Source organism: Vicugna pacos, chromosome 7 (assembly GCF_048564905.1).
Source record: "Vicugna pacos chromosome 7, VicPac4, whole genome shotgun sequence".
NCBI lineage: Eukaryota > Metazoa > Chordata > Mammalia > Artiodactyla > Camelidae > Vicugna > Vicugna pacos.
In genome coordinates, this window is record NC_132993.1 from 25,663,618 (window position 1) to 25,689,979 (window position 26,362).

The 26,362-nt window shown below is 41.0% G+C and overlaps 1 protein-coding gene and 1 long non-coding RNA gene across 3 annotated transcripts in view; both read left to right on the top strand.

Annotated features, from left to right (window-relative positions):
- Window positions 1–26,362, top strand: part of AASS (aminoadipate-semialdehyde synthase) — an 86,690-nt gene that overhangs the window by 25,639 nt on the left and 34,689 nt on the right. The window contains exons 5-8 of one of the 2 annotated variants that reach the window (XM_072964592.1): window positions 2,563–2,659; window positions 18,843–19,067; window positions 21,325–21,501; window positions 24,162–24,246. In XM_072964592.1, the coding sequence (XP_072820693.1) occupies window positions 2,657–2,659; window positions 18,843–19,067; window positions 21,325–21,501; window positions 24,162–24,246 (490 nt within the window). In that variant the 5' untranslated portion in view covers window positions 2,563–2,656. Of the gene's footprint in view, window positions 1–2,562; window positions 2,660–10,134; window positions 10,215–18,842; window positions 19,068–21,324; window positions 21,502–24,161; window positions 24,247–26,362 lie in introns of those variants that run through there. The other variant, XM_072964591.1, reaches the window with a different exon arrangement.
- LOC140697355 (uncharacterized) lies at window positions 10,306–11,087 on the top strand. The gene is made up of 2 exons (XR_012074314.1): window positions 10,306–10,479; window positions 10,764–11,087. It is a non-coding gene; the product is annotated as an uncharacterized lncRNA (long non-coding RNA).

Consider the following 26,362-nt stretch of genomic DNA (forward strand, 5'->3'; position numbering starts at 1 on the left):
AAGGCATGTTGGCTTTTGCTGAGAAATCTTTCCATTTAAAAGTGAATTTAGATAGGGGGGTCCCAAGACTCTAGAAAGAGTTTTACATACCACATGCTCATACGATCTTTAATGTTAATTGATTTAGACGGACAAATATTGATGTGCTTGCTATGTAAAGGAGCTTTAAAAATCTTATCAACCTTAAATTTTATAATTCAGGAGTTATAACTTTAAAAAACAGGTTTTTTAAAAAATATCAACATGATCAAGTTATGCTGATTATTATCTGAGTGCTCTGTCACACCCATTCTCCAGGTTTTTAGCTTGTTCTGTGCCCCACTCAGGAGGTTGACCTCTACACATTGCATCCCCAGAGTTTGCCCTAAGATTGTTTGTTGATTTGGGTTGATGTCATACTCTGGCCACAGTTTGGTGTATGGGAAGTAAAAGATGCCAAGGGACTCTGAGTTAGCAATCTTGCTGAGACTCTGGCTGATATTGGTCCCAGAAGTGATCCTCAAAACGGGATTCTGAGGTTGGGATGCTCACATATTTGAGCGTGTAGATACCTACCTTATTGGGAGGAAATTAGATTATCATTGAAGGTGGCATATGATGGAGTACAGGAAGAGAAGAACTTAGTGAAGGATCAAATAGTTGTTCAGTTAGTTGCTATGACAACCATGGAATGGACTGGACACTTCTGGCTACTCTGGAGAGTGTACATAAAGATAAACTTAAAGTTTTGAATTTCCAGCTCAAAGCACTAGTCAATGAAAAATCTCAATAGTTTTATTAATCAGAAACACCAAGGATCCAGATTTTGCAGGCAAGAAGGTTTGGGTAACTCCACTATATAAAGAATTCTGTTCAGCCCAGGAGCTGATAGAGAGTAAGGGAATGAGTGGGAAAACAGAGAAGCTATTATTATCAGTTTAGGTCTTGTGATCAACTACAGAACACTGTAGCAACAGTTTTAGGTTAATTGTTTTTTCCCCTTTCCTTCTTACATTTGATGAAGAATGCTATTGGTGGCGAACATCACAGTTTAGATTCCAGGGGTGGGAAGTGTGACAGAACTGACATCACTTGACGATGATACTATGGCTGTGATACTTTGTGTTTTCCTGTGTTGGGGTCACAAGTTCTTCTTCCAGGCAAAGGTCAGGAGTGAAGGCTGATGGACAGTAGGGTTATTCTCTGTTTGTGTACCCCCACCTCATACCTTGCTCCATACCATGCCCTTTACCCTCTGTGGCTCAGGACACTGACCTCTGTAGATTTGTTTACCAGGCTTCCCTTGCCCTTTGGCTTCTAGGTGGGTTTTGCCGAAGGGAGGCAGCAGCAGGGTATTGGATGGTGAGAGGAGAAGGATGCTGAGGGGGGTGTTCCCTCTGTCCCTAACCTTTGCTTGGCCACAGTTTTGGCAGCGGCCTATGTTTTATAGTTACAGTGTCTGTCCAGCTCTGCCTCTTCTATGGCTCCAAGCCTTTACTGGGCTCTGGAAACACTGCTTCCCATTCTTGTCCCTTCAGTTGTGAAGTAGCAATGATTTCCCACTCCTGCTGATCCCTGGGTGTTTTGCCAAGCCTTTGGGTTCCCTTAACCTTGCCTGTACCTCTTTCACAGCACTCTTCTCAGTTACAGCCTTTGTGTCAGCCATTTCTCTCCTGCTGGTCCATTAATGCACCATGGTAGGAAGAACAAATTGGGATGGGCTAGGTGAGGATAGCCATTAGTAGTGAGATGTGGCTACAGGTGGTGGAGAAAATGTAGCTAGGAAGGCAGAACACAGAGTACAGAGAATGTGGGTCTAGACATTAGTTGGCATTCCAATGATCTATGTTTGCTTTTGTGTCAATGCCATGCTGTTTTGATGACTGTAGCTTTGTAGTATTATCTAAAGTCTGGGAGGGTTATGCCTCTAGATTTTTCTTTTTCCTCAGAATTGCTTCAGCAATTTGGGCTCTTCTGTGGTTCCACATAAATTTTATGATTATTTGTTCTAGCTCTGTAAAACATGTCATGGGTAATTTGATAGGGTGGTGTCACTCTTTTTAATTAAAGCACTGGTTTATCCCTTGGTCCAATGGAGTTGATAATTCTTTTTTTTTAATCTATTTTGTATACATTTTTATTAGAGTATTTTTCTTACCTGTGAATCTGATATAGTCAAGATTGAGGACTGCTGAATTAGACATAAATTCATCCTAAACTGATATCGTAATTGGTCCTTAGAAAATGGAGTGAGCTGTACCTTGTGGAGTGTGTGTGTGTGTGTGTGTGTCCAGGGAGGGGAAGAGTCCAGTATTTCTTGCTAAGTGTATGTATAGGCTTGGAGCCAGATGGTCCTTGTTGGAGATGTCAAAGATACAGTGTGACTGGTTCAACCAGGGATTCTCAAGATGACATTATTTGCTAGAATATCCACATCAAGCTCCATCATTGTTACCAGCACTCTTGGTTCTTAGGGAATGACTCATGCCAAAATGAGTCATTGTCAAGCCAAAATGTCACTTAGTATTCATTTTTGATAAGAAATACATGTTACTGCTTGACTTTACTTTCTGTCCTGTGCAGGGACGTCTGCTACAGTGGAACACAACCCTCTCTACAGAACTGGATGTAGCATAAAGTGAAAATTTTTCAGCTTCAGCCCCTCCCTTACCTGAACATGGTGAGTGCTGGGAGTGGCTGGGAACCGTAGATTGTTCTAGGAAGAGAGAGGAAGCCAGAACTGCAATCAGGAAGCATATCTATGCAAACATTTTTGGTAAATTGCCCAAAGAGATCTCAGAAGAATGGGACCTGAATTTTCAAGCCTCTAATTATTCATCATGAATTCTTTCCTTAGTATAAATAAGAATTTATTTTTGTACTTAATTTTGAATTTACAATTTTGCCTTTTTTATTGAGGAAGGTCCACCAGATGATACCTCAGGCTTCCCCAAATCTGGATCTGCTCCTGTGTCCTTATTGTAGGAATTTGGGCACTCTGCTGGCCTGACCTGCAAGACTTTCCTTTTTTTTTTTTTTTTGTTTTAGATTCCATGCATCTCATTGCTCTGGGGTTATATCATCGCTTCAGGCAGAAAACAACCAATTAAATTACAGTTTGTCTACATAATCCTTTCCCACGGAGATCTTGAGAGGACAACGGGCTCTCCTGAAGGAGAACTGAAAAATTCCTTAGTACCTTCAGTGATTCATTTAAAACAATTTCTAAAGTTGCTCTTATCTTTCATTTGAGGATGGATTCTTTTCATTTTTCTCTCATTCTCATGTTATTGTGCCCAGTGTACCATGTACAAGAAAGCAGTGATACCATTTTCAAGACAGCATCCCCCAACTCTCTGACACGCTTTTCGTCAGCCTACCTAATGAAGCAGCTTGGGGTACAGAAAACTTGTCAGAGACGGAGGGATTAAAAACAAGTTCGTTTCCACCAGTTTGTTTTCATAGAGGCATTTTCATAAGCAAAATACTCTTGCTAAATGAGCCTGTAGAAATTGCAGGTATAAGAGTGCTTCTCCAAAATCCATAGGCATAGATCTTTTAAAAGTAGAATCAGCCAGCTTCAGTGCACCTGTATTTCACACTGGTTTTAGAGTTCACAGTGAAGCCGTTGCTCAACTGCATTTTCTCTAGACGCTTAAGAGTGAGCAGTCTTTCGAAGATCAATCTAGCGAAGTGATCTTGACTTTTAAATTCCTGCCTATGCAGATGTTGTATGTTTCTACCCTCTTTGTTCATTGCATGATTTTATTTTTTTAGATTTTTATTTTTTTAATATTTTTATTGATTTGTAATCATTTTACAATGTTGTGTCAAATTCCAGTGTAGAGCACAATTTTTCAGTTATACTTGAACATATATATATTCATTGTCACATTTTTTTCACTGTGAGCTACCATGAGATCTTATATATATTTCCCTGTGCTATACAGCATAATCTTGTTTATGCATGATTTTATTTTGTTTTGCGTCCTCAGACAGTGATAGATGAGCAATCACCACAATGCTGGAGGGCAAGCTGGCTCTTTGGTGAATTAAGGATGTTTCCTCAGGGCTTCCATAACAAAGTGCCACCGACTGAATAACTTAGAACATAGACCATTGTGTCACAGTTCTGGAGACCAGAAGTGTTGTATCAAGGTGTTGACAGGCGAGGCTCCTTCTGTAAGCTCTAGGGGAGAATGCTTCCTTGCTTCTTCGTGTTCCTGGTGGCTTCTAGGGTTCCTTGGCTTGTGGCAACATAACTCCAATCTCTGCTTCTGTCCTGGGCCTCTTTTTCCCTTGGTGTGTCCTTTTCTGTTCCTTTTGATGAGACTTTCAGTGGCTTTAAGCCCATATGAATCAGGTATGATCTCATTTTGATTCTCTTCTTAATTATATCTGCAAAGACTCTATTTCCAAATAAGGTCACATTTCGAGGTGCTGGGTGGACATGAATTTTGAGGAGACAGTATTTGAACCACCACAAAGGCCGTCGAAATCCAGGAGGTGCTGGGAACGCCGTTCCCCTCCCATCAGTGGAGATGGGATTGCACTGTCTTGGGCTCAGCCGGTGGCACAGCCACGTTCCCACCAGCACGGCGCGTTCTCAGCAGCCGGGAAGCGGAGAGGAAGCTGAGAATGTGAGCAGGCCAGGGCTGCCCTGCCCAGGAAGGAGGGCTGGAAGAAGCACACGTGGTTTCGAGCTGTGAAACATCTCTTGAGCTTAATTCCTTTCTAAAATCCAACAAAGGTGTCCTAAGCTGAGGGTGGTGTTCCCCTGACCTCTGACTTCTTTGTCCTTTTGGGCTCCGTGGCTGCTCACACTCCTGCGCCCCTCACACAGGCCTCGCACTCAGGGAGGAAGCTTTGCCTCGATCCTTCTGCTGTCAGCCTCTCACCTTCTACTCACTTCTTTCTTTATTCCTCCTCTTCTCCACACTTCCTCATTTTGTTCTTTTTTCATTTGTCGGATTTCATCCATGGTCTAAATCTATTCGTGTCACGAAGCTGCTCAGAGCCCTGAGGCCCGGGCGTGCAGGGCGGGCAGTGGACACATTCCTAGGACAGAGCAGGAGTCCCGGACTCCTAAGGGTTCCTTCACTGCTGGGGTGTTTGGACATACCTTTGGCATCTTAGGCATTTAGCTGCTTCCGGTAAGGAGAGTGTTCATTAAAACTATGTTTACAATATAGCTAACAAACACTGGAGTTAATCTGTGTCTGTAGACCCAGGCAGTGCTCTCTTTACTGAGTCAATTCTTGTCTTTCAGGCTTTTGCCTTTGTTTTGTTTTAGAGGGTTGAGGTCACTCGATAATAGTAAGTAACAGTGACAGGCAGTCCTGTGCCTGTCGTGGGCAACCCCCACATTACACCGCCCAGTGGGAACGCCCTCCTGTGATGCTCTTTCTCTGTTCCTTTCAAATTCTGTTACATTTGGCCAGACGGCGACGATCATGAGCGTCAGTTTAGCATCAGGGTTACTTCCTCTGCCTGACTTTCTGCTTCTTGATACTACCTTGTCTATGCTGAGATTATTTTTCCTAGCTGCGACTTCTTACCCTGCAAAAAACAATTTTTATATTCTTTTCTCCCTCCTATCTCTATAGCGAGATGACTACTATAAAGGGTAAGTTTCGTTCCTCCCTAACCCAAACTAGGACTGGGATGAGAAAGTCCTGGCTCTCCTGCCTCCTCACGGTGACCTGCTGGTTGACTCCAGCTCGATTAGACTTACAATTACTCCAGAAAAACTACTCTTGTATTTTATTTTTGCTTTAATTACTTCCTCCCTCCTTTCTCCAATCTTTTCTCAGTCCTTCAAGACATCTTTTCTTTTGAGACTTTCATTCAAAGGAGGCTGAGAGGAGGAACACTGGCTTGTCCTCCTTGATTTGAGTCTGTCAGATCCTCACTTGTCAGGAAGGTATATTCCAAAATTTGCTTCTCCCAGATTTGCTTATATTATCAGAGCATCTAATTGTCACCCAATTTGTAAAAGGCAGAGATGTGTAACTGAAAATGTAGGAGTCCTGGTAGATGTGTAACAGCAGGTACCAAGCAGGTGGTGATGGACAGCGCACTTGCCCGTGAGCTGTGCCTGCGTAAGCCTCCCTCAAGGGACGCCGTGGTGCTTGGGGACTTTGTGAAACATTAGAAACCAACAAAAGTTGACCCCGGAAATGCCCAGTGATTTAGAATTTCCTTAATTTTTTTTTTCCTTCAGAAGGCTCCCTAAAGACTGCTAATGGTAGAGGAGGTGAACTAAAACTTTGTTTTCTCTTCTTCTTTCATCTAAGGGTCGGGGAAAATATAAACCCCCAGGACATCACTATCTCCGCCCAGAACCTGTTTGCAGCAATTGTGATTTTTCTGTGGGAGGTTTCTGCTCTTATCTTACCGAATCAGATGTTTAAATTCCTTGATGGAGAAGAAGATCTGTTGCATTCCCAAGATAATTTGAGAGTTAGGTAACAATAGTAATTGTCCTCTAGAAACTTTTCTTCCCTGAACTACTTCTTATTTTATACATTTGATTTTGTGTGTCTTGTCTGCGAGAAACTCCTGTTTATAATAAGTAGAACATTTCATTAGGGAAGACTATAGGTGATATTGTGAAATCTGCTGTTCATGTGAGAAATAGAAAGTCTTGAGAAATCAACAGAACAAGTTGAGGAGGACACCGGATTCCTTCCTCCTCTTCCCTCCAAATGTCTGCCTCTTCCCTCTTTACGGCAAAGTTCACTTAAGATTGAGAAGGAGTTCTGAATACAAAGAAAAGGGAGAGGAGGATGAGAGAATAAAGTAATAAGCCCCAACAATAGCTCACATGTGTTAATAATTTGCATCACTTAGTCTTCTTGGGAACCCTGTGATGTTTCCCAGCGTCCCGATGGGGAAAACGGGACACAGTGACCAGCTAGTGAATTGGCAAAGGAGGGACCGAGTCTGGGTCTGGCTCACCCCAGTGCTCACGTGCTACCCTATGGCCTGTCAAGAAGAACAAAACCAAAGTAAGGAACAATGAGGGAAGAGAGAAAGCCAAAGAAGGAGGGGAAAGAGAGTTAGCTTGAGCAGTCTAGACTCAACTTCCCAGTTTCGGATGTGTTGGCCCAGCACCCTGCACGGGTGGAAGGGTTCTCCCATCTTGAAGGAATCTGAAGAGCTGACGGTGGGAGTTGGCTGTGGAAACACTTGGGCCGTAGCCAAGCCTTGTTTTTCTTGCATCTGTTGTCCCTTTTTATTGTGAAGAAATGTCTGAGGCCTGTCACACTTATGTCACTATGATGAAAAATGGTTGAACTGCCCATTTAAAGGAACAGTATTTCTCATGTGCATATTTTGTGAAATTCCTGAACACCATAAGCATTTGGACAGCAGTTTGGAATTCAAAAGAAGGATTTTTTGGCCAGGTTAATGTTTCATCGGCAGGTCAGAAGTGCATGGGATTTCAAAATAAAGCAAGAGAGGAGCTAATGGAGCATCACAGGCCCTTGGTTAAGTCGCCACAATCCAGGAGCCTTTTCTGGCTTTGCCCACATTCAGGGATGCAGTTTTGATAGTTTTCCCATGAGTGTTCAACCACTTGCCAAGTAATTCACAGAGATCAATCATAAGATTCATTCATTTCAACAAGCATTTGCTGAATACGTTTTGTGCTGAATAGATTCCTATGAACCTTCTAGAACTTCTGCCCCCTTCTCTGCCTGCTCTGTTCCTGAGGGGCTGTCCTTTATGGACTGTACCAACCCTCTGGCTTTCCTCGTGTTCAATTTGTGGAAGGCACTAGTGGGAGAAGGGAGGGCAGGAGAGGGAAGTAGGGTTACTCATACCATAGACCTCGAGTCTGCAGACTATGGCCCTTAGTCCCAAATCTAGCCTGCAGTTTATTTTTATAAATAAAGTTGTATTGGCACATGTCATGCCCATCCATTGAAGTATTGTCTATGGCTGCTTTTACTCTCCAAAGGGCAGAGCTGGATAATTGTGACAGAGACCTTATGGCTTGCAAAGTCTAAAATATTAATTTTCTGGCCTTTTACAGAAAAAAAGTTTCTTCACCTTTGCCTTAGGTAGCTCCCTCTCTGAGCAGGGCTATTGATTCCTTAGGCATCTTCCTTCCTGTCAAAAGCCACCACCATCAGGTGGCACTTCTTACTGCTTCAGCTACACCACAGTGAGAGCTCCTCTTATCTCTTCCCCTGGCCCAATTAAGGCCGCTGGTAGCTCTCACTGTTGCTAGGCCCACAGTGCATCCCTGTCTTTTGTTATCCTCCTTCATCCCTGCACACACTCCCTTCGTGTCTCCTAATTTACCCGGTTGGAATTACAGAGAATTACAGATAAGTAGACAACATGAGATATTGTGAAAATAAATAATAAGTGCCTGTTTCTTTAGCTAGACCCTTGGCAGAATACTTTGGACATTATGTCATTTTATCCTCATAATGCTCCCATGAAATAGTTTCTATTATTTTCCTATTAACAGGTAAGGAAACCTAAACTTTTTTTTTTAGACTAAGTCACTTGTCCATCATTTATATCTTGAAGGGGAAAAATTAGGACTCTGATCTAGGCTCTTAATCCTTAGGGAGACAGCAAAGCGCAGATTGCATTTCAGGTTCCTTGCAAGCTGGTTCTGCTGTAAAACTGAAGCTGAAATGGCTGATTTTGGCCATATCTTGAAGAAACTCACATATTGTGTGAAGGACTTTGGGCAAAATAGTCTGGGCATTAGGCTCGAAACAGATGTGTGTAACTCCGGGAAGAAAAGTTTCGAATTCATGTATGTCACTCTTGTTTAGCAATATACACTTTTCAAGGTATTTTCATAGCCTCATAACAAGCCAACAAGCCTGTGAAGCCAGATGACAGTTCTCAGAGCAAACTGAGACTGAAAAATTGAGTGTAGTATATCCACATCCAGTGAATATTAAGCATCCATGCCTATATGACAACGTCCAGTATTCTTTAAAAGTGCTGACTAAGTGGCCCCGGGGGGACAGGGGAAAATGCATTTTGTGAAGACTAGCCTCAGCGCTAGAGGTTGAAAGAACACCTGAAGTCCATCCGTGGTCTTCCTAGGGAGTCAATGGCCAGAGGGTAATCTGTCTTGTTTTTATAACTTTCTCCAATGCATACTTTTCTCATATCTGCTACAGATGCTTTTAACTATTGAACTCTCATATCAACAATCTCGAATCTAGAATATTTTTATAGACTCCATTCATATCACCAATTGCAGAGAAAATAAGAATCTTTTCTGAAAGTTGGGATTTTCCTCTTTATCTTTAGCTTTACATAGCTAAAATCATATTCCTAATTATTCCTCTAAAACCTTCCCTTCTTGCTGCGTTTCCCAGCACTGCTATTGACGTCACCAACTTCCTACTCGCCACGTAACCAAGTCTGAAACACCAGATTTGCTTCAGTTCTTCCTGCAGCCTGTCAGCCTCACCCCTGGTGTGGACTTTGCCTTTCTGAATCCCTTTACTATTACTTTCATTCAGACCTCTTTTATGCACTACCTAGACCATATTCCCTTAAGCACACAACTCTGGTCATCTCATTGGTTTGAGAAAAAAACCTCTGGGGCTACACAGTTCATAAAAATGAAAATTCATTATTCAAATTATTAAATTCATTAATGAAAACTAATATTCATTGGATGTGAATGTAGAGTTGAATTCATTGTAGGATGATTCATTGGATGTAGAGTCTCAGCTGGATTCTAAAACTACTCTAAGAACTGTCATCTGGCTTCACAGGCTTGTTATGAGGCTGTGAAAAGTGTATATCGCTAAACAAGAGTGATACACGTAAGCTCGAAACTTTCTTTTTCCCAGGAGGTACACACATCTGTTGAGCGTGTAGTGTTCGGACTATTTTCGGAGTCCTTCGGCTCCGCCTGTCTTCTGCTACGGACAGTTACAAACAACCTTCCTGGGAGAACGTGATGCCCTCAGCTAACGACGTAGGTCAGAGACCTAAAAAGCAGAAGGATTTTTGGGGAGGGGCAAGGGCAGGGCATGACCCAGTACCCAGCAGCGCCGCCGATTGGCGGACGGGAAGGTTGTTCCCTCAGAGCAGCCGCTGATTGGCTGCGGAGGAAGAGCCATGACGTCCTGAGAAGTTGAGCAAGCACCTCCTCCTCCCGGCTCTCATCCCAATTTCTGCGGGGAGTTCGGAGCCTGCCCTGCCCAGAACCGGGAACGCAGAGGCAGCGGGGACTGGACGAGGTGAGGAGGGGTGCCCCGAGGGGGCTGAGCAGGTGGGCGCTGGGCTCAGCCTGTAAGATGAGTTTGGAGATCGCTGGCAGGTACTTGCTGTCCCCCGGGAGGGGCCGCGAGCTCTGCCTCCTCCTCCCTGCACCGCGGGAGACCCGGGAACTCCGCGTACACCGGCCGTTGCCGGGAAGACTGGGGAAGAGGGTGGCGAGCGTTTGGGCCTCCTCGCCAGACCTCCCTTCCGAGCGAGCGTTTCCCTGCGGGCGGAGGATAGAGGGTAGGGGGCTGTTAGCGCGGCTCCGGGATTTCTGTATAGGAAGGAGGAGTGGCAATTTGCATTTCTTTTTTTTTTTTTTTCTTTTTTGGCGGGGTCAGAGGTGGGGGCGGTTGCCGGGGAGTAAAGGATTGGTCTTGAAGGTGTAGAACAAACCACCTGTTGACTGTTGGGCTGCATCCGTATATAGATGGGCTGACTCCAGGGGGTGGTTGATGGAGATTGTAGGCGGCACCCCCCACCCCACCCCAGGTTCTTTTGGCACAGTTATTGGTTGACCTTTCCAGCCCTGGCTTGCTTTACCAAACTCGGATCACGAACTTCCTCATCCTGCCCGTATGGAACTGGCCCTTCTCTCTGAGATGGAGACAGCTCCGCACCCGTCCCGCCCACTGATGCTGCCGCTCCCAGTCCATTCTCTAACAGAGACAGGAGAAGTGAGAAAGCCGTGTGCCTCGGGGGTCAGCGTCCCCCGAACTCTAAATGTCTTGACTACTCCTGGAAGAAATGTAGTTTTCAGGCACTGATTTCAGGAGATTTGGGAGTGGGTGGGGTATGGGGAGAGGGAGAGAGAGTGTTTAGTAACTTGAATAAAGATGAACATTTTTTGATATTGTGGGTTGTCAGTTACCAGAATGTGGAGAGGATGTACCAGTGATTACACCCACCTAACTGCACAGGACTGAAGAATCGTTGACTTTGACATGTGATTTTCATATACTTTATACTGAAACAAAAACAAAAACAAAAAAACCCAATACACTTGATGTGACATGTGGCTGTGCTCACCTTAGAGGAGTGGGCAGGCTTGCAGCCTTTTTCTTAACATTTAGTAGTCTTTACACATGTGCTCAGTACTTTATGCACATTAGCTCAATTAAACTTCACAATGGCCCTGAGATGTACATATTAACATGATTCCCATTTTGCAGATGAGGCGCAGATAAGTTAAGTTACTCACCAAGGTCATAGAGTAAGTGGGAGGCTGAGGACCCCAGGCCATTTGTGGAGGAGATGAGTCAGAGTTCCTTTGCAGTACACCCTCCTGTTGCAAGCTCTGGGCTCCTGGTCAATGCAGTTAATGCAGGTGATTTAGGTGAATACTCTGTCTTCCTCCATACTGTCTTTGGTATTTTGTTTGGTATTTGTTTCCTTGTTCAGTGTATATTAGCTGGATCTTTGTGAGTCAATTTATGTTCTAAAATTCTAATGCTTTTGTAATCCACAGTGCCCAGTCACTACTATACTTAACAGAATCAGTAGGATTTTAGTATTATATTTCAGTTGGGATGAGGAAACTGAGGTGAAGTAAGGAACCCTGTAGCTAGTTATATGTCTCAGCATCCAGGTCTGGATTTTGCTACCATAGTTTATTGCATTTCATAACATTCATTGGTCTATAAGATCTTGGAAAGAGACTAGATCTTTTGTAGGGCATTGTGGGGAGGAGAGCGATGAGTCCCTGTCCTTATTCATGAGTCTATTTTTTTTCTCTGCTACATGGGTCTTTATGACATTCATTTAAATTTGCTCATTGATCTATTCATTCTTTCCCCAAACACTTGAGTTCTCCTATGCAGTAGTCACTGGATATACAGAGATGAAGAAAACGCAGTTCATTCCCTCCAAGAATTTAGAGTTTAGCAAACAGACAGACAGAGAAGCAGGGAGACATTTTGGATTAGACTCCAGTTCAGAACTAACTTTGCATTCCATCTCAGTGAAGCTTAATTTGTGGGCTGGAGACCATGAGATTCATAGGTCCTGTATCTTCTGATGACTTAGAGTAACCGATGGACTTGAAAACACATGAATATTCTTGACAAGATTAATTAATATTAATAGACACCCCCCCGCCATCTACTTGTTTTTACTTCTATTTTGTAAGGAGCTTAACGTTAAAAGAATATAGCTACGCAACAGGAAATAAAAGTGTGGAGAACAGTGCTGCTGCATGCCCAAGCCTAGTTCTAATACGCTTTGGGGTTGGGAGCTATTTGCATTAGTTCTAGGCCATCACCAGGTGTTCCATTCATTTGGAACTCTTTTGGACCTCTCCAGGAATATTATGATCTGGATACCAAATATGTATTGTGGGCCAAGACTCATGGCCATGGAGCTGACTACCCTTGTTTACAGTGCCAGGGCTTCCTGGGAAGCCACGGCTTTTTAAATATGCTTGCATTTTTTTGAATGAACTGGAAGTGTGGATGTATATCACTTGCATTTCTCACTCAGTACTTTATTTTCTTCAACTCAAGGCTGCGCCATCCTTAGTCTTTTGATTTCTAATCTAGATGTGTGTCTGATTATTACAAGTAACTTGGCACTGAGAAATCTCCCCATGTGATCTGATAGTCTTAGTTTGAGTCACTGAATTATGTTGTAGTGGAATTATTTTAAAGATCTGAAATACAAGGACTAAAGGGTACATCTCTGACTTTGGGGCCTAGCCATAGATGATTTGGCCTTAATTTCTTCAATAATGAATTTGTAATCATTTTTACATGTCCCAGTGGAAGCAACAGAAATTAGCTCTTTTTATACTTAAGCTCTTATATTTGCTTGCACATTGTTTTGGTTTAGGTAGGTGGTTTTTTAGGTTTATAAAGTTTTCTAGTTAGGTTGATATTACAGAAAGGATTGAAGAGACTTAAAGAATTTTTTTAGTATTTGGTGGAAGAATACAAAACTCTATGTAGACCTCAGCTCTCTTCATCTACCTACCATTCTAACTCATGAAAACCAGCACAAATTAGATACATTATTTTATGGCATAAGTACTACCTGAACAATAGCAGATAAATGCAACCTAATCCAATTACATTTAAAAGTCATACCAACCAAACAGCAGATGGTTTTATTATGATTCATCCATTGAGGCTTGGAAAATGCTTTTTATGAAACGTGAAAAATTCCTTATTTATATGGGGCTCACTGCCTTCATTTATATTATCTGCTTTTAGATGATTTTCTCTCAGGTCTATTCTGACTCTAATATTCATCTATAGTTAGTAACTGATAATTCACCAACAGATTTTAATTGGAGCCATTTAAGTAGATAAAATTGTTTCATCCTGCTCCTGTTGGATCCCAGGAAAATGGTCAGGGACTAGATTGCTGCCTCTTTGTAAGCACCTAACATTGTGCTCTGCACACCTTAAATGCCCCCCCCCCCCAATTTTGTTTTAGTTAGAGAAAGAAAATCAAAACTCCTCTCCCATAATCAATGGACAAATGATAGTTCCATCAATAAAATTTCTGGCTTTTATTATATTTTATTATATTAAATTCTCTCTAATTTGAAAAGTTACATGCACCCCAATGCTTGTAGCAGCATTATTTACAATAGCCAAGACATGGAGATAACCCAAATGTCCATCAAAAGATGATTGGATAAAGAAGTTGTGGTAGATACAATGGAATACTACTCGGCCATAAAAAGAATGAAATAATGCCATTTGCAGCAACATGGATGGACCTAGAGATTATCATACTAAATGAAGTAAATTAGACAAAGACAAATATCATATGATATCACTTGTATGTGGAATCCAAAAAAAAATGACACAGATGGACTTATTTACAAAACAGAAATAGATTCATAGACACAGAAAACAAACTTATGGTTACCAAAGGGGAAAGTGGGGTGGGGGGAGGTATAAATTAGGAGTTTGGGATCTGCAGGTACAGATACTATATATAAAATAGGTAAAGAACAAGGTCCTACTGTATAGCACAGGGACCTATATTCAATCGTTTGTAATAACCAATAATGAAAAAGAAATAGGAAAAAGATAAATATATATCTATAACTGAATCACTATGCCATATATCAGAAACAAATATAACATTGTAAATCAACTGTATTTCAATAAAAAATTAATATTAGAAATATTAGAAAATATTCATGCTAGAAACAAATGACCAACTTAATTACTATATTAACACATGCAATTGTGCAAAAAACCCAGTCTACTGACCACTTGAAAGGACCTTCCCAACTAAATAAGCGGTCCTCTGCCTTTGAAGGTGGCTTTTCCTCAGGTATAATCTTCTGTAACTACACCTCACAAAATCTTTTGTTTCTTCTCATTATTTAGGGTGATCATGTACACAATGACTATGGTTTATTTCATGGTCACTGAAAGAAAGTGGTGGGTTACGTATGGAGTTCTAAGCTCTATCTACTATCTGTCTGCCTGTCTATCTCTTTTCTTCTAGTGACCATTTTCTTTCTGATTTCTCTTGAAAAGGATAGAAAACACCAAGAACATTTAAGCATATTTCCCCTCCTGCCCTGGTGCTCATATGTACATTGTAAAGATAGGTAATTTGCAGGATAAGTAAATTACAAGAAATTCTTAAGTCTTCCCCCAAACTGAGAGATGGGAAGAGAGTAAGGTGATGTCATATAGTATGTTCTCCTGTTGCTAGAGTCCACCTGCTAACTGTCCTCCTAGATCAGTACATGTCTGTGCAACTCACTACAGTATCTCATGGCTTTTAGAGACATTTCAGATTCCTAACCAATCCTAGGCAAGTGAAAATGTGTACCTTAGTGTTGTTCTTGTTTTCACAAAAGCAAAGAATCTTTTTAAATTTTATTTTTATGCTATTTGAAACATTGGCCCTTAATGAGATGAATGGAAGACTGTTTAGAAGAAGTCAGGGGAAGGGTCTTGTTTCACGTGCCTGTGACCCTTCTCTTTCTCTCCTTGTTTCTTGCCTCCCCTTCTTTCTCCTTGTTTTCGCCAGCTCTTTCCTTCTCTTCTTCTTTCCTCCTCTTGCTTTCCCATATCCTCCTTGCTCATGCTACAGGCTGTTAACAGCACCCAGCCCTGTCAGGTAACCTCACTAGAGCCAGTGGGTAAGCCTGGAGTCTTACTGCCTTGCTTCCACTTGAAGGCATTGCCAGAAATAAACATCATTTCCTTATATTCTTGGAAAAGCCCACAAAACCCAGGACAAGGAAATCAAGGACAGTCCACCAGGGCATTTCTGTGAAATACCAGGCACCTGCAGTGCTTGACCTCAGAGCCATTCAGAAATCCTCACTGTGACATTTCCTTGACGACCTTAGAATGAAACCGATGATGGGCCCATCCAGAAAGTTCTAGGCTGAGACTAAGTTTCAACGTTCAAGCAATTACTAACATGGTCAAACCTGCTATCATCAAATCTTTTTTCTAAGCACTCAGAAACCTAGAATTTCCCTTGGCAGGGATTCAGGGAGGATTTTTGGTGACACACAGGAAAGGGGTTGATAGAGGCACCCCATGCTGCTGGGAGAACTGGTCATATAGTCAGTACCATATGGATCCGATTTATTTCTGAGATGAGCTGCCAGTAGTTAACAACGTGGGTCAGATCTACAAGGTGCGGATCTGCAGGCTTTGGCAAAGAAGAGATAATCCTGAGTGTTAAATAATAACCTAGGGGTCCTGCTGCTTCTTAAAAGCAGCACCTTGACAGATTTCACTTCAGTTTCTTCATTGGTAAAATGAGGATATGATAGTATCTGCTTACTAAGATTTTGGCAAGGAGGAAATGAAAAATGTCTGTAAAGTGCTTGGCATAGTGTTAAATATAATGTTAAATCAGTGGTAGCTACTGTTGTATTTGCTTAAAAACAAAGCATCAGGATTTGTGATTGAAGAATTCCCTACAAAAAGTGAAAGTGAAAGGAACTTCCCGAATAAAATGCAGCCGGTCAGCCTCTGCTGCTTTCCTTCCTTGTCCCCGTGGAAAGTCTGCGTTTGCAAACATGGATGTGTGTTTTACACGTGTGTATGTTTGTGTCTGTCCTCCCACACTGTACCCCGGACTCCAGACAGAGGCGGGGGAGAGGAGGAGGGGGAGCACTGTTCAGAGAGCAGAGGCTGTGGTTATGAATCAAGTTTGATTAAATTATTTGAACATGATTCCTAATCTTTGTGCCAAGAAATGCTACCAAGTGTAGAGGATTAAGATCGCTTGGTGGCCTCTGCTCTGTGAGATACAGCCCCTGCTGGCAAGAGGGGACTATTTCTGGGCTTACCCATGTGTTCAGAGGACTCACTTGTCTTTGGAACTGGTTTCATTTAAGAACATAGGGATTCAAGTTCTATGGGACATCGACGATTTTCGCTGGGCTTGAGGGAGAATACATGCAGTGGGCTTGGCCTTGGGTTTGGGCTTAAGGTATTTTCTTTTAAAAAACAAAGCCATATAAATAAACCAAAAAGTTAGAGTATGTCACAATCTATTACTGAAACATTGACATCTGTGTTTCGGCCAGATGGAAGCTAGCCTGAGCTCCTGATCGCCGGTGCGTTCGTGTGCTGGGTGTGGCATTTTCTCTCCCTGCCCCTCTTCTAACTAAAGCCTCCTTAGCTGGACTCCTTGCTATTGCCTTTACTCTTTTAGTCTGTTGTGTTGTGAGTCGTCCTATAGATTTTCTGTCTAGGATGGCAAGTCGTTGTTTGCCCCTAGGAAATGTACTTGCATGTTCACTGTTTGGACCAAACTTCCCCATCTACAAGGTGGATCTGATTTAGAGATTGCCATCTGATGTAGCAGAAATGTGTTCCGTAAGAATTTTGCTAGATACTAGCAGTAATTGGTAAGGAATTTCTAGAAGGTGTAAAATCATCTAGTCCCTATATTTTGATGTCAACCTGAAACAGAAAACTCAGGTTTCAGGTCCAAATGATCCAGCAAACTATCATCTGACATGACCTTTGCCTACTAAATTTACATGCCCATAAATAACGGAATACCATTTGACATTTATTTTTTTCTAACATTTTTTATTGATTTATAATCATTTTACAATGTTGTGTCAAATTCCAGTGTTCAGCACAATTTTTCAGTCATACATGGACATATACACACTCATTGTCACATTTTTTTCTCTGTTAGTTACCATAACGTTTTGTGTAAATTTCCCTGTGCTATACAGTATAATCTTGTTTATCTATTATACAATTTTGATGCCCACTATCACCACTCCTATTCAACATAGTCCTGAAAGTCCTAGCCACAGCAATCAGGCAAGAGAGAGAAATAAAAGGGATCCAAATTGGAAAAGAAGAGGTTAAAGTATCACTATATGCCGACGACATGTTACTATATATAGAAAATCCTAAAAGGTCCACACAGAAACTACTAGAGCTGATTGAAGAATTCAGCAAGGTAGCAGGTTACAAAATTAACGTTCAAAAATCAGTTGCATTTCTTTACACTAATGATGAATCAACAGAAAAAGAAAGTAAAGAAACAATCCCCTTTAAAATAGCACCCAAAGTAATAAAATATCTGGGAATAAATCTAATCAAGGAGGTGAAAGAATTATACACAGAGAACTATAAACCAATGATGAAGGAAATTAAAGAAGACTTTAAAAAATGGAAAGATATCCCATTTGACATTTATGCTTTAAAAATTTCTATAAAATGTACTCTGTGCTGACACATAGTAAGCCTCTTGTAAATATTTCTTGATTGAATAAATGGGTAGAGTTTTATGATCTGGAATAACAGAAAAGTGATGGAGACAGAGGTCCAGGTTTAATATAAGAGCAGGAGAATGCGGCACGGGAGGAAACTCTGGAAAGGGGAAGAGCGTGCTTAGCGCAGCAGAAGGGTCAGTGAAGTGAGGCTGGGGTCTCGGGGGGGCGGGGGCTTAGGGCTGTGCGCTTCAGCCTCTAATGCCTGTGGGGAAGACCATGTTTGTTTTGTTTCTTAAATATAAATGCTTTTATAAAATTCAGTAACAGTGAATTACTAGGAAAAACGATCCTGTGATCTAAAAGTTTCCAAGTGCTTACTTTCTGTTTCTGTACCTGTCTCACCGTGGACCAGTAAGGAGCAGTTCACTGCCTGACAGCAGGCTCTGAAACGCACTTTGAGCACACTGGTGTAGGGAACGGGCAGAGGTGAAACTCGGAAGAGGCTGGGGCTGGACTGTCCAGAACATCACACATGGTTAAAGGATTCTCAACTTTATATCTTCAAAGTTGGCAAAATTATCTTCCTGTATTTACCTTGTAGGTTAATTTGCTTAAAACTTTTGTGCTGAATAAATGTTTGATAAAGCATATTTAAAAAAAAAAAATGATTTCCGCTTAGCAGATACTGGTTAGAATTCCGTAAGTTGCTCAGGACATCTTTTTATTTTGGGAAAAACTTCGTTTGTGGAAATCTGTTTTTCATTTTTCGGGTCAAGGAACACTTGACGTCATCCAGGTTTTCCCTCGCCCTCCTCCATCTTGTATCTGTTACCATCTGAGGTGGCTGGATTTTACAACAGATTTCTCTGGAGACCAGAACTAACCTGTGCGCCCTCCTGCCTTGTGCTGTCCTGCTCTCACGATGTCTTTACAGTCACCAGGTTTCAAGATGCTGCGAGTGCTTAGGACCCGACCGGGCAGGCTGGGGCTCAGCCGCTCCAGAGGGCTCCACCACAAGGCGGTGGTGGCCCTGCGGCGGGAGGACGTGAACGCCTGGGAGAGGAGGGCTCCTCTGGCCCCCCGGCACATCAAGGGGATCACCAACCTGGGGTACAAGGTCTTAATACAGCCTTCCAACCGGCGGGCCATCCACGACAAGGCAAGTATTTCTAGTCCTTTACATTTGTGGGAATAAAATGACCCTGTGTGTGAAAATTAGGGGGCATCTGAGTGAAAATAAAATGTTTGCTAGTGTCACTTACATACCACATGGCAGTTTTCCTTTACTTTAGTTATACTGAGATCGTGTAGTCATAATGAGACTTCTAGTTTGAATCCTTTGAGTCCAGCATTTAGCCAATAAGTATTATTTCCACCCCATTCCATGCCTTCTCCAGCTGCGAAATCAAGGGGTTGCTTTTAGGAGATGATGTCCTTCAGTCACTCCTTCACGTGCGTCCCTCGTTCTGGGACTGGGGGAGACAAAGACTCAGGAGCCTCTCTTTACCCTGCCAGCCACTGGGTGAAGCCCTTGACATTCCTCGTTCCATTTATCCTTCACTGTAATCTTATGACACAAGTTTTTGACTCTTATTTTTATCTTACAGAGTGCTGTGTCCACAAGTTATCTGAATCAGTTTTTTTGTGCGGTTACACTGTCAATGTGCTACCTGGTTGGATATTTATTTTTGTTTCAATGACACTTTCACGTTTGCTTTTAAATCCTTTTCGATTCAATTTTATTTTTCAAATGAGTTGAACACTTGCAAGTTTCCAAGATCAAAACCATGTAAAAAGATGAGACCCAGAGAAGTCTTGCTCTCCTTAGGCCCCCACATCCCACCCCCACCACCCCATAGCTTTCAAGTGTCATCAGTTTCTAACTTCGCATTCCTGTGTTTCTTCTTGCAAAAATAAGTCTGTGTGTACGTGTGTGTGTTCTCAGCTCCCCTTCAGTCTTGTACAGAAGGTTGTATGCGATACGTTCTCTTTTGCACCTGGCTTTGTTCAATCTACACCATATCCTGGAAATCACTCCATGTTAGTTCATAGAGATCTGCTTCACTCTACTTAGTGGCTGGGTCGTAATTACCCCACTGTAATGACTCCATGACTTACCATGATTTATTTAGACAGTCTACTATAAATGGGCAAATAGACTGTTTTCAAAGAAACCACAAATGAACTGTACATTTATTGTTTTCTTTTCTCTCCTATGCATCTGTACTTTCCTTTAAAGTAGATTCCTAACTAGATGTATCTTCATTTTATTCAGCTGCCACCTTTGATGCTTTTAAAATTCTGCCTTGTGCATACCTCCCCTTTATTTAAAAATCTGAAATGACTGTCTGTAGCCTCCATGTACTAACTGTGCAATCTCGTTAAATGCCTAAGCCTCAGGTTTCCCACGGGCAAAATGGCAATAATAGTACCTTCCTCATGGGAGTTTTATGAGAATTAAATGAAATAATTCATGCAAAAAGCTTAGTAAAGCATATGGTAATTTATTGATAAATATCAGTGATTATTATTTTTGTGTCATTTTCACCATGAGGGTATTTAATATAAATAAAGCTTATATTCACTATCAGTAACCTAAATGTTCCTCAAATTGATTTACCCATTATGCCCCTAAACATCTTACTTTCCTGTCTCCGTATTTGTATATATTACTTCAATGCCTCTTACTGATATTACCATATTGTATTTCCCATCTCCATCCTTCCAAATCCTACCCAGCCTGTAGATTAATTTGAATTTCCCTATTTCCTTGGTCACCTGGGAATTATCTCAGTATCCATTAAATTAATATATCACTTAGATTATGCTAATCATAATGTTCTTTTGAATTCAACGTCATGTACTGTGCCTCTGGCTTTTTTTTCTTACTGTGTTTTGTGAGCTCCTTTACAGGAGGGATCTTGCCTGTCTTCCTTTGTGTCTTATCACCTCATCTCTAGCACCGTCCCCTGTACAGAGTAAAGCAGTAATAAATACCAGTTGAACCCCCCCAAAAAAGAAAAGGAAATATTGTATGTATCTATGTCCGTCTTTTAAAAATACAACTGAGTAATAAATTACTATTTAGCATTTAATGTTTCAGGGCATTGTTGGTACAAAATGCACATTTTACAAGTATACTGAAATCACATGTGTTAGTGGTTATGAGCAAATTATTAACTGTTCTTAAATAAAAGTGTGCTGAATTTTCTAATTTTGCTTTTGCTACAGAAGTCAGACATGTTAGGTTGATCTTTAACCAGCAGGTGAAATATTAAAAGTAGCTTTTCTATTATTTGTTCCTTATATTTCATCCCTTCAAAAGGTTGTACCTTTAATGGCTACATTTATTTATTAAAGAAAATAGAGATACGACGAAGCAAGGGAATAACTTTTAACCAAAATTACATTCCCAGGAATATGTCAAAGCTGGTGGCATTCTTCAAGAGGATATTTCTGAAGCTTGTCTCATTTTGGGAGTTAAAAGACCCCCAGAGGAAAAATTAATGTCCAAGAAGACTTATGCGTTCTTCTCCCACACAATAAAGGCTCAGGAGGCCAATATGGGTTTGTTGGATGAGCTTCTAAAAAAGGTAATTAGTGACCAATATTCATAAATGTTAACATAGACACATATTTTTTTTTTCTTTTAACTGTCAAGTGGAGTTTTAGCTTTCTTTCAGCATCAATTGTTCACCTCGATGGGAAAAGTGATCTATGAGTTGGTGCTTGAATAGCTCTGCTGCACTTAGGGCTCCTCTGCTGGGCAAGTTTAGAGTTTGTCATAAGAGCAACCAAACAGATTTCATTCCTTTTGTATTCTGAAATGGAAAGAATGATAGAAGCATTTGACCCAAATGATTATTAATTTATAAGGTTAATTAGTCAAATATTGCCAAGTAGACTTTTAGAGCCGAAAAGAACCTCAGGGATCATGTAAGCCACCACCCTAATTTTTCAGATGGAGCCCAGAGAGGTGAAGTGACTTGACTGAGGTTGCACAGCTCTGTAGTACCAGAACTGGACTGGAGATTATTTTTACATTTATTAACATTCATAAGGGAAAAAAAACTTTTTTTGAGATTAAAAATACCATGAAAAAACTATCAGCATTTAAAATACAGAGTAGTCACTTAACCAATATTTACCAAGTGCCTGCAATGTGTCTGACCCTGTTTACTGCAATAGCAGAGCTTACATTCTAGTGGGAGGAGACAGATGATAAATAAATGACATCTCATGTGTCATTTGGTGATATGTGTAGTGGAGATAAATATGATACAGAAAAAAAAAGGAGTGGCAGTGTTAGTTTAAATAGGATGATCAGGGAGTGCCTTGCTGCGAAATTGACATTGAACAAAAATTTGAAGGAGGTGAGGGATCAAGCCACATCCGCCAGGGAAAAGTCTTCCAAGCTGAGAGAATAGCAGTGCTGAGGTCTGGCGGTCTTTTTGAGTGGAGGATTAGAGTAAATCATGTTTTAAAATGTTTATTCTGCCTCCTGTGTGGATAATAGTTGGAGGTGACAGGAGGAGAGCAAAACTGATCAGACTGTTGGCTTGTACTAGCTCAGATGCTTGGTCATAAATAATGGAGGCTTACATGAGGGTGGCGGAAGTGGAGGCTGTCATGCACGGACAAATCTTGAATGTATTTTAGAGGTCTGATCCTCCAGGACTCACTGATGAAATGAACGTGGACTATGAGAGAGGGAGGGGTCAGAGATGATTCCAAGATTTTGGTTTGAGTAACTGGAAGGTGTTCCTGTAGAGTGAGGTGGGGTGACTCCAAGAGGAGCAGACTTGGATGGGAGGGTCAGGAGTTGAGTTTAGGGCCTGTCGAGTTTGATTAGCCCATTAGATATTTAAGGGGAGATGCTGAGTGGGTCATTGGCTATGAGTCTGTAGCTCAGGAGGGCGGCTTCTCCTGATACCCATTCGGCAGTTGTCAGAGACTAGATGGTAGCTAAAGCCAGGAGACTGGATGAGAGCAAGGAGTGAGTGTAGATGACGTTCAAGGTCCACGTCCTGGGATAAGAACGTTAGGCACCAGAAACTAGACTCTAATCTCACAATAGGCAGAAGACAGGAGAGTTCACAAACAGTAAGAGCATGGGGAGAAAATATATTTCACATAGGTGTATGGAATACAGTCTCTTAATTTCATATACACTGGATAGTGGCTGTAGTTAATTTGCAGTATTTCTGAAGAACAAATTCAAAAAGTACTTAATGGAAAGAGTGTTTCACTTTAAGCAGATAAACTCCTCAAAAATTACCTTAGAAACATTTTTTTGTTATATGAACTTTTGTTCATTACAAGAAAGTTAATAAAAACAGACCCAGCAGGGCTGCTTTTGTTCAACATTTTGTAGCCAGTTACTTGTAGTTGAATGAATGTAAAGTATTCTTAAGCTCATGCACATGGTAAAATCATATTATCTGAGGAAATAAAATGACTGTTTAAAACATTCTATAGTTACAATATAATATAATGTATTTTTTAATGCACGAATTTATAAGACATTTCCAAGAGAGAGGGAAGATGCCCAAGGAAAGAGGAAGAACGTGGTTTTATGGAGGTGAGGAAATGAAAACAGGCAGCATGTGCTACTTTGAAAATGATGCTTACTTGTGAAAGGATGGAGAAAGAGACAGAGCCAGAGAAAGAGAGGGAGAGACAGAGAAAGACTTGTGTACGGACTTGAGAAGGAGTGTTGTTATTTTTAAGGTAGAAGAGAGATCTGGGTGTTTTTAGAGTAACTGAAAGGAAGGAACACTGTAATTACAGGGGGGCAATGCAAGAAAGAGAAAAAATTCAAGAAGAGTTGTCTTGGAGGATTTAGAAAAAAGCTGAGCTCTAGCTCACTGGGATTAGTCTCAGGAAGGACTCTTTTTGAGACCAGAAGGAAGGACATGGGGATGAATGGGTCATTATGTAGACCTATTTGTAGATGGTGCTGGGCTAAAAGTTAAAGGAAATCATGCCTTTGTTCTTTTACTGACTACTATTAGGGGCGTTTGACTCCCTGCTAGGACCTTCCTTTCATCTCTAATCACAACCCTGTCCTTGGTTGGTGACCTGGCATTTTCTAAGTATTTCATTGTGCACCTGATGGTAATTTATGTTAGCAAGGCAAGATACATTTTATAAGAGGAAAAAATATGAAATGCTCACTTGCTTGTGAATGTGTTTTACTCATTAAAATTAAGCTTGATGGGTCTGGTTGAGAAATTTTTCATCCTTTCTTCAGGAAGTCCGCCTTATCGACTATGAGAAAATGGTGGATCATAGAGGAATACGGGTAGTGGCGTTTGGACAGTGGGCAGGTGTGGCAGGTAGGTATGCCAGGGCGGTTGTCTCACCCACTTTATACATTTGCCTGGAGAGTAACTGTATGTTGTCTCTTTTCTGTGGCTCACTTCCACCAATAAAAATAAACATGGGGGTGCGACTAAGGGTTATGACTGTCAGGGGGCTAGAATAGGAAGGTGAATCATCATACTATATGTATTACAAAAATTAAAAGGAAAAAGCAGAGAGAAGGATAACCAGTATGGCTAGGCTCTGGATTTTAGGTAGTTCTATTTGAAAGAATAGAAGGAGAGGTCAATTTGGTGATGAGAAACTTAAGAATGGAAGAAAGGGAAAAACAGAGGGTACAGGTACAGGCAGGAACCAGCAGAGGAGCAGTCAAGCAAGGATAAGAGCCGGAGAAAAGCTTCACTGGACTTTTGTCCCAGTTGGTACTTTGAACTGTCTTTAGTTGAGAAGCACCACATGTTATGACTCTGTATCAGGTGAGACTGCTTGGATGTCTGTAGTCATCAGAGTAAGCGGACAGTAAATGTGCAGGGATATACGGTGCTAAAGCCGTACCAGCCACACCGACGTCAGTGGCAGGTCCTGAGCACTCCCCCCGCCCCCGGCAACTCAACATGGAACACGTGTCTTTTTCAAGTTCATCCGGATGGTCCCTGTGCTGGGTCACAAAACAATTCTTAATAAATTTAAAAGGTTTGACATCACAGAGTATGTGCTCTGACTATAATAAAATTGACTTTGAAATTATAATAGAAAGAGAGCTTTAAAATTTCCAAATATTTGGAAGACAGTGTATTTTTGAGTAACCCTTACGTTCAGAGGAAATCACAGGAAAAATCAAAAAATATTTTGAATTGAATGAGAATTTAAGACATGGCGTACCAAGATTTGGGGGATGCAAATAAAGTAGTGCTTAGAAGGAAATTTATAGCACTGAGTGCTTTTATTAGGAAAAAAAGAAAGTTCTCAAATTAATGATCTAAACTTACATCATAAGAAGCTAGAGAATGAAGAATTTAAAATCAAAGCAAATAGAAAGAAGGAAATAATAAAGGTAAGAGGGAAAAGTCAAGGAAATTAAAACAGGAAAACAGTGGAGAAAATAAAAATCTGGTTCTTTAAAAGAAATCAATAAAATTGTTAAACTTCCTATTAGACTATTTAAAAAAGAGAGAAAAAAAAGAAAAAAGAGAGAAGCCAGTATTTACCAATATTAGGAATACAGAGGAATCACACTATATATCTTATAGCCGTTCAAAGGATAAGGGAAAATTATGAATAGGCCGATAAATGTAATAACATTGATGAAAGAGACAAATCTTAGAAAGACACACGTTTCCAAAACCAACTCAAGAAAAAATAAAGAACTTTAATGTCAGTGTACAAAATTCCACTCACAAGCATTTATCAAGAGAAACAAATTATGTTTTGTAAAGAATTATTTGTAGTAGCTGCATTCGTAATGGCCCAGACAATCCAAATGCTTCTCAGCAGAGAGATAAGTAAATGGTGGTACATGCACACATTGGAAAACTCCTCAGCAATAAAAAAACAAAAGCAAACTAGTGATACACACAGAGTACTCACGAATCTCAAAAACATCGTGCTGAGTGAAAGCAGACACCCAAAAAAGAGCAAAGACTCATTTCATTTGTATCAAACTGTAGAAGGAACTGTACAGACAAAATCAGTCGTTGTTTGGGGCCAAGCATTGAGGAGGGTTGAGTGGGGTGATGGGAATGTTCTGTATCTTGGTTATGTTGGTGGTAATGTGGGTGAGTACGTTTGTTGCCAGTGATCAAACTATACACTTTAAATTGGGGTGACTTATTATATATAAATTATTCCTTTAAAAGTTTGACATCAGTAGGTCAAAGAAAATTCAGCCAGGGTACAGAGAGGGAAAGTTCTATTGCTGAAAAGAAGAGGAGAGTGAATAATGAAGTCTTCTCTACAGGCATGCTGAGTATTTGGTCTCTAAAGGACACCCAGAGTGAGAGACTCATAAGGTGGTTGGTTGGGTCTTGAAATAAAATACCTGTGTTAGAGATACAGGCTTGGAGTCATCAGTCTAGAGAGAGTACTTAAAATTTAGGACTGGATGAGATTAACTAAGGAAAAGATACGTAG